This window comes from Myotis brandtii, unplaced genomic scaffold (assembly GCF_000412655.1).
Source record: "Myotis brandtii unplaced genomic scaffold, ASM41265v1 scaffold816, whole genome shotgun sequence".
In the NCBI taxonomy this organism is placed as follows: domain Eukaryota; kingdom Metazoa; phylum Chordata; class Mammalia; order Chiroptera; family Vespertilionidae; genus Myotis; species Myotis brandtii.
In genome coordinates this window covers 137,867-145,627 of record NW_005371304.1, presented here as the reverse complement: position 1 = coordinate 145,627, position 7,761 = coordinate 137,867, and the positions used below count along the sequence as shown (strand labels likewise).

The 7,761-nt window shown below is 44.3% G+C and overlaps 1 protein-coding gene across 3 annotated transcripts; it reads left to right on the top strand.

The window, feature by feature from the left end:
* The first annotated feature begins 21 nt into the window (after positions 1–21).
* LOC102256472 (rab proteins geranylgeranyltransferase component A 2) lies at positions 22–7,118 on the top strand. 3 transcript variants are annotated; one of them, XM_014531607.1, is made up of 3 exons: positions 22–112; positions 809–872; positions 2,179–7,118. In XM_014531607.1, the coding sequence occupies exon 3, from the start codon at positions 2,497–2,499 to the stop codon at positions 4,456–4,458; it is 1,962 nt and encodes a 653-aa protein (XP_014387093.1). In that variant the 5' UTR covers positions 22–112; positions 809–872; positions 2,179–2,496; the 3' UTR covers positions 4,459–7,118. The 3 variants fall into 3 exon arrangements, 2 of the variants coding, with proteins under 2 accessions (XP_014387093.1, XP_014387092.1); XM_014531606.1 differs by lacking the exon at positions 22–112 and adding an exon at positions 123–266; XR_001360171.1 differs by lacking the exons at positions 22–112; positions 2,179–7,118 and adding an exon at positions 973–2,164 and having other exon boundaries at positions 274–872.
* Positions 7,119–7,761: the final 643 nt, after the last annotated feature.

The following is a 7,761-nucleotide window of genomic DNA, read 5'->3' as shown; positions in this document are numbered from 1 at the left end:
GACCTGGCGCCTCTTCCCTGCGGCGCCACCTGGGCCCCGAACCCATCCAGCCGGGCCCCCAAAGGGTGCGGAGAGGATGGGGCCCTGAGCGCCTGCGGGTCCTGGAACTCAGGTGGAAAACACTGCAGTCGCGTCCGCTTGGACATTCCCTCCCCCGGTGGTTGCGTTGGGATTTCAGACACATTTTCAGACCGACAGGGAGTATTTGTCCGTCTAAGTATGTCCCAGACACTGCACGGGGCGCCCTCAGGCCGAGTTACTGGCTGGTGCGTCTGCTTGTCTGTTTGCTAGCGCTGCGGGGAGGGAGGGGCGCTTCCTGCTCAGTGGCCGCGGCTCGGAGATCGGGGCTGCACCGGGGACAGTGCTTGCCCTGCGCCGCTTCCCATAACCACTGGCTACCGGGCTGGCGTGGAGGCCCGCCCCGCGGTCCTGGCCGTCCCGCCCGCTGGCACATCTGTGCGGCCGCTGTGCATCCTCCATCCGCCTGGGATCCCTTCCCACCCGCTTCCTCCGGTAGCTTTTACCGGTTTTGCAAGACTGGGAGCCCTGGAGCTTTCTGTGCGGAGCTAGAAGGTGCTGGTCACCCGGTAACTAGGTGGCTGGCTGGTCACCGAGGCCCCTGAAGCTGTGTTTTCCCAGCTCCATGGATCCCTGGGGCATTTCGCCTTTGGCCTGCTCAGCTCGCAGTGGGCGCTCCACGCCCGGGGCGTGACTCGAGGGCGCTTGGAGGGCTGTTGTTGGAGTGAATCTCACCTGCAGCATTGCCTTTACTGTCTGATGAACCGGCCCCTTTAACAATTCCTCGTAGGATGGGCAACAGCACGTCGTCCACTTGGGGGAAGCCGGCAGCTGCTCCCGTGAATCAGATCCAGGTGAGTGGTGTGGGGGCGGGGCCGGGGTGCTGTGCACAGCCAGGTCCAGGGAGTGCCCTTAGGACACCCCTCTGGTCTGCATGTTCTCCCTCGCTGGCAGCTGCGAGACAGTCCTGTTTCTCCTTCCCTGTCCACCACTGACCACGGCCACATCCATCACGGTTCTGCCTTCATGCCTTTGGCTGAAACAGTATTCACGCACTGCTGTAGACATAACGCCGGCTGGGGAAAACTATTCTGGCAAAGATGAGGGAAAATACAGGCTCTCTCTAGCTCTGTTAGTAAGAATACAATATGAGGAGTTTTGTGGGGGGTTTTGGCGGGAGACTTTACATTGCTTAGCTCAATTAAAAATGTATAAATTCTTTGTCTTAGAAATTTTATAGAGGTTACTACTCCAGGAAAATATTGGTATACTTGGATAAAGACAGATCCGCTGTTTGTAGCATAGGTTTGATCTACTTTGAATTAATTTTTATATATATGCATGTGGATATCCAGTTTTCCCAGCACCATTTATTGAAAAAGCTGTCCTTTCACCATTGAATCTTGGCACTTTAAAATGCACCTATTCTAATGTTAGAAGTGTTATTTATGTTCATATATTTTAACATATGCACCCAGGAATTTTCCTTCTTAACTTATTCCTAAAAAAACACACATGCATATGTACATTCATGTAAAGATTTGTTATAAATACATTTTCCCTTCAGTAGACTTATTCTTTTTGCACTTAAATATTTTAGAATGCCAGGTGTTTTACTGAATCAATGCTTTTATAACAATCTGGTTGATTTGGTTGAAATAGACTCGTTTCCACCATGAGACTTTGAGGGTGGGTGGGTATGGAAAAGTCCCTGTCCAGCTGTCCTAGAATCACCCACACACTGTATTGGGCCTGGGAATATTCCTTGTGGCAATGTGCTCATCTTACCCGGTCTGTTTCCATAAACACAGTAGAGCACACATTTCTTACAGTCTAAGCTCACAGCCATATATAGTTTCACTCAAATACTAGTTGTCTTAAAAACAGGAGTTATAGAATTGTATTCTGTTCATTCTTTATTTTGTGGGACATTATTAGACCCATTCTTCATTATTGAATTTTCTGATTTGGGGGGATATATATCTATTGTTCATTTCCAAGAAATTAGAGAATATGTGAGAAAGCATTTAATGACTTGCTTTAGTAGAGGCTTGTGTCCTAATAACAAGTCAGACTCTGCTGGATTGTAATTACTGTTGCATGAAATTACTTTCCTCTTAATATTGTTTACACTTGTATTTCTTGAATTTTCTTGCACAGAAGAGTTCCAGTCACAAATGCATGTGATGCACTTTGACGCGTACTGCTAAGATGAAATGCAGAAATGAAGCCACACATCCGTGTTAGTACTCTCAGATGTGATTAGATATACTTTATCATGTTTTTATGCTACTGACCTAGAAAAAAAAATTAAAAAGGGTAACAGACATCTAGGACCTGCGACCTGGATCCTTCTGAGATGACCTGGGACTTCACCAGGAGAGATTTTATCACAGCCCATTCACACCTCATCTGAGCCCTCGCCTGGATTCATACTCCTTTCCTTCATTGGCACTTGTCACCACTTTATCTCCCAGGATGGCGGACAGTCTCCCTACAGAGTTTGATGTAATTATCATAGGGACAGGTTTGCCTGAATCCATCCTTGCGGCTGCATGTTCAAGAAGCGGGCAGAGAGTGCTACATGTTGATTCGAGAAGTTACTATGGAGGAAACTGGGCTAGTTTCACCTTTTCGGGATTGCTCTCCTGGTTGAAGGAGTGTGAGCAAGACAGTGAGGCTGGGGACAGAAGCGCTGGTGCCTGGCAAAACCTGATCCAGGACACAGAAGAAGCCATCGCTCTGCGTCGGAAGGATGACACCATCCAACACGTAGAAGTGTTCTGTTACGCCAGTGAGGACACGGGTGACAGTGCTGAAGAGATTGATGTTTTGCAGAAAAATCCTTCCTTGGTAGCGTCTAGTACCCTCACCAAACCTCTGGATTCTGCATGCCTGTCCAAAGAAACACACTCAGACAGTACTAGCCCCGAAATGCCTGCCAAAGACACTCCACAACACGATGGAGAAATTTTACCAGAAGTAGCCGATAGAGAGGAAACTCAGGTGAAAGAAACGGATTGTGGAGAGAAAACTTGTATACACACAGTTTCAGACGGAGCTAAGGATGAAAATAAACCTGTGGTAGAAGACAACACGGGTCAACCAAAGAGAAATAGGATTACTTACTCTCAGATAGTTAAAGAAGGCAGGAGGTTTAATATCGACTTGGTCTCAAAGCTGCTGTATTCTCAAGGCTCACTGATCGATCTCTTGATCAAATCCAATGTTAGTCGCTACGCTGAATTTAAAAATGTCACCAGGATTCTCGCATTTCGAGAGGGGAAAGTAGAACAGGTGCCTTGTTCCCGAGCAGATGTCTTTAACAGCAAAGAGCTCACCATGGTAGAAAAGAGGATGCTGATGAAGTTTCTGACATTTTGCTTAGACTATGAACAGCATCCTGGGGAATACCAGGATTTCACACAGCGCCCCTTTTCCGAGTACTTAAAGACTCAAAAGCTAACCCCCAACCTCCAGCACTTTATACTACACTCGATCGCAATGACAGAGCCATCCTGCTTGACAGTCGACGGCCTTAAAGCAACAAAGCACTTCCTTCAGTGTCTTGGCCGGTACGGCAACACTCCCTTCTTATTCCCCTTGTACGGCCAAGGGGAAATTCCCCAGTGTTTCTGCAGGATGTGTGCTGTTTTTGGTGGAATCTATTGTCTTCGCCACAGAGTGCAGTGCCTCGTGGTTGACAAGGAATCTGGAAGGTGTGAAGCAGTGATAGATCATTTTGGCCAGAGGATCCGTGCGAAGTATTTCATAGTGGAGGACAGCTACCTTTCCGAGGACACCTGCGCAGGCGTGCAGTATGAGCAGATCTCCAGGGCGGTGCTCATCACAGACCAGTCCGTGCTCAAGGCAGATTCCGACCAGCAGATCTCCATGTTGACGGTCCCTCCAGCGGAACCAGGCGCGCGTGCCGTTCGGGTCGCTGAGTTATGTTCTTCAACCATGACGTGCATGAAAGACACCTACCTGGTGCATCTGACCTGCTCCTCCGCTAGCACAGCAAGAGAAGACTTAGAACCAGTGGTGCAGAAGTTATTCACCCCCTACGCGGAGACAGAAATAGACGAGGGAGACCCTCCGAAGCCACGGCTCTTGTGGGCTCTTTATTTTAACATGAGGGATTCCTCAGGGGTCAGCAGAAGCTCTTACCATGGCTTACCTTCCAACGTGTATGTCTGCTCTGGGCCTGACTGTGGACTAGGAAACGAGCATGCAGTCAAGCTCGCTGAAACCCTTTTTCAGCAGATCTTCCCAGGAGAAGACTTCTGCCCCCCACCGCCCAATCCAGAAGACATTATCTTCGATGGGGATGACAAGCAACCAGAGGCTCCTGGGACCAATACTCTCATCGTGGCCAAACTAGAATCCTCCGAAGGAAGCCAAAACCTAGACAGCCCAGGACAGCATCTTCAAAATTAGGAAAAAAGAAAAGGAGGCTGGAAATGCTACTTTGGGCCTTCATCCTAGCATCCGGATCTTCTCATTTAAAGGACAGTTTCCTGAGTAATTAGAAGTGGTTATGTGATGAGTGCCATTAGTCACTGGGTGTCTGTTAACCTGTCAGTAACTGATTCATTAGTTATTGGACTATTTCTTGTTTGTTTCAGAATGTACTCTGTGATCCAGAATCTTAAACGGTTAGCTTTATTTTAGTATTGGGCGTATAGGTGAGGGTTCCATATTAGCAACTGTGCTTAAAGGAGGGTTATATTGTATCTGCTAATGACTTTCAGATTTTATTCTTGTCTACAATGACAGTGTCTAAAGGGTATTTTACTTTGCAGCTAAGATAGTTGCTACCACCTCTGAGTAAAACACACACACAGTAAATTATGTGGGTGTTTTGTATATAATATAAACATATTTATGGTAGCATTAGCAACTAATGCAAGTGCCAATATAAAATTCATTTGTCTAATTAAAAGACTAGCTTTGCATGATCCTTTATTTGTGAAGGTCTGATGTTTACAAATGTCTCACTGTTGAATTCTCCTAAGCCACCCTTGTAACCCAGAAGGCAACATCACCACCACAATCTTCTAACATTAGAACAAGTGCCAGAAAGTCCAGTTACTTGTTGAAGAGCTCATTCTTGGGAGGTTCCGTCAGAGAAAATGTAGGGGAGAAGATGCGTTCTGATTAAATATTTCAGAAAATGTCTGCAGAGCCCTGGCACCGAAAAGAAGAGTTTCCAACCAGTAACTCAGGCAAAAATAAAAAACAAATGGCTCTAGGCACCAGATACTTCGGAAGGACTGTTTTCAAATCCCCAAGGAGAACCAAGTGAGTCCATTTGAACCTGGGGTTCCCTTGCCCCGCCTTCTCAGTGAGGGTGAGCATTCCTCCTCGTTGGCTCGAGCACTGTAATTCACAGCATGAACTGCAGCTGACAGGAGTGAATCTAAGCAGGACTTCCCACATCCCTTTGGTTGTGTCCCACCCCACAAATAGAGAACCACCTTCATCATCGCTCTGCCTCTTGGCTGGTATCTATGTAGGGGATAGAAATACACAGTTTCCCAGACCCACCAGGAGTCGTGAAGCTGTTAGTCCAGTGATGCGGTCCAGCTGTGGAGCCGTAAGAAGAGGTAAACCTCTCCCTTCCAGTCCCCTTTGCATTCCTCAGTGAGAATGAGCTTCCCATAGGGAGAGAGGCCATCATGAGAGTTTCTGTCCCGGAAATGAGCCTTGACTATGTGCTGGCCACTTACCGTGCTCTCTCGTTACGGCTCCTCAACCCTGAGAGGCAGATGTTGAATGCATTTTCAAAGCAGAAAGCAAGACTTGATTCATCCTTTTCTCCGAGTCTGGTAGGTGGAAGAGCCAGCATTGGGATCCAGGCTTTCGTGATTTCGAAATCCTTCCATGAACGTTAACGTAGAAGAATGCGGATTCCGGAGGAGGAGGGAAAATGCCCCTGAAAGTCAGTCTATTGTTGCCGGTGAAGGAAAGGAGACAGAAATTGGTCTCCACTCATTACCGAATTGGAGAAATGGGAAGATTGGGAGTAAAAATAAAGATAGCTTAGAGCTGCGGACCTCATTGAGACAGAATTTGGCTAAGTTTTAACAAAAGAATGCGTTTTAATCGTGTACTTTTTGATCTGAACACCATGTCATGAGAAAACAGATGTACTAAGCCAGACGATGCTCTGAGTAGTCTTTTGTTGCTGTTCTATGTGTGGAAAATGAAACAAGAAAGATGAAGTCATTTATACCTTACTGAACGTAGAGAAGTCATAAATTGGTAGTATACGGTTTTTGAATATAGCAAAGTGATATTATTGGGTGGATCCTAAAGTTTAAATCCAGCCAAAAGAAAAATGAAAAATGTACTAAATAGAAGAGCAAGACGAGATGGGTTTTTAAAAAGCTACTTGCATTATATATATGGATCAAGGGCTTAATATTTTTTAAAGGGGAGATGCAAATCCATAAGGTTTTCTACTCTACCAGGCAAATTCATTGAAAGGATTGGTACAAATGAAAAAATACAAATAAATTCTTAGGATGATATTCAGATTTCCTAGTATGAAAAATGCAAATTGAAACAACTTTGACCTAATTTCTACTAGTTCATGCTAGTAGCAAAAGTTTTCAACTGCATGTTCCACATACCAGTAGTATTATTCTATTAGTAGATTTTAAAAGAACTATTTAGAAAAACATAATAAGAGCTCTATAACCAATATCTTTTGATAGATCTCATTTTGAGAAGCATATATCCAGGAAAATAAAAGTAAAAGATTAATTGTATAAAGATATTTCTAGTAACTCCATTCATTTGAGTTTTTTTAAAGCCCAATAATTGGGAAATGTATAAATAAGATTTTGTGTATTGCTATTGCTATCAAAAACTGTTATGTAGACATTAAATAATATTTATATATGTAAAATTGTATGGGAAAATGTTTAAATGAGACTCAAAGTGTTAGAATATAAGTTATATTTACTGGTTATATTCATGTACATTGAGGATCAGAAGAAAACATGATTAATTGGAATTTAACATTAAGAGGTCTTTATTTTCTGTAAAATACTGAAGTGTGCAATGAAAAATAAAAGATTATGGTATACTGATTTGGTGAGAAATTATTGATTCCTTGGAAAGTTCTAAAATTCTCCTTTAGATGAAAAAATATATATATTTAAATATTAAATTCAAAGGATAATCTCCAAAAATGTTGATGTCAAGTTTTACAACTCTTGTTGTAAATATCTGTTTGTAGTTCACTCTGAAGGAAATGCATCTTTAAGCATTTTGCAGTGTTTTTTAAAAAAATACATTTTTATTGATTTTATAGTTTTAAAGAACTAGGCATTCTTGGGGACATTCGTGCAGTGGGTTTATGCCAAAAGTTTTAAAAAACATTTTTATTGGTTTCAAAGGGGAAGGGAGAGAGAGAGAAACATCAATGGTGAGAGAACCATGGATCGGCTGCCTCCTGCACGCCCCACGCTGGGGATCGAGCCCACAACCCGGGCCTGTGCCCCGACCAGGGAATTGAACCCTGACCTCCTGGCTCATAGGTCGATGCTCAACTATTGAACCACGCTGGCTGGCCTGTGCCAAATTGTTTTATAGGTCATAACTAAAGGCCTTGAGCACCCCATTTCTGCTTGAGACGTTTATTTGTTCCTCTATTCACCCCCATACTTAAAAGTAAGAACAAAGGTATTACATTCCTGCTCCCCTTGGATTCATCCTCCCAGACACCAGGGT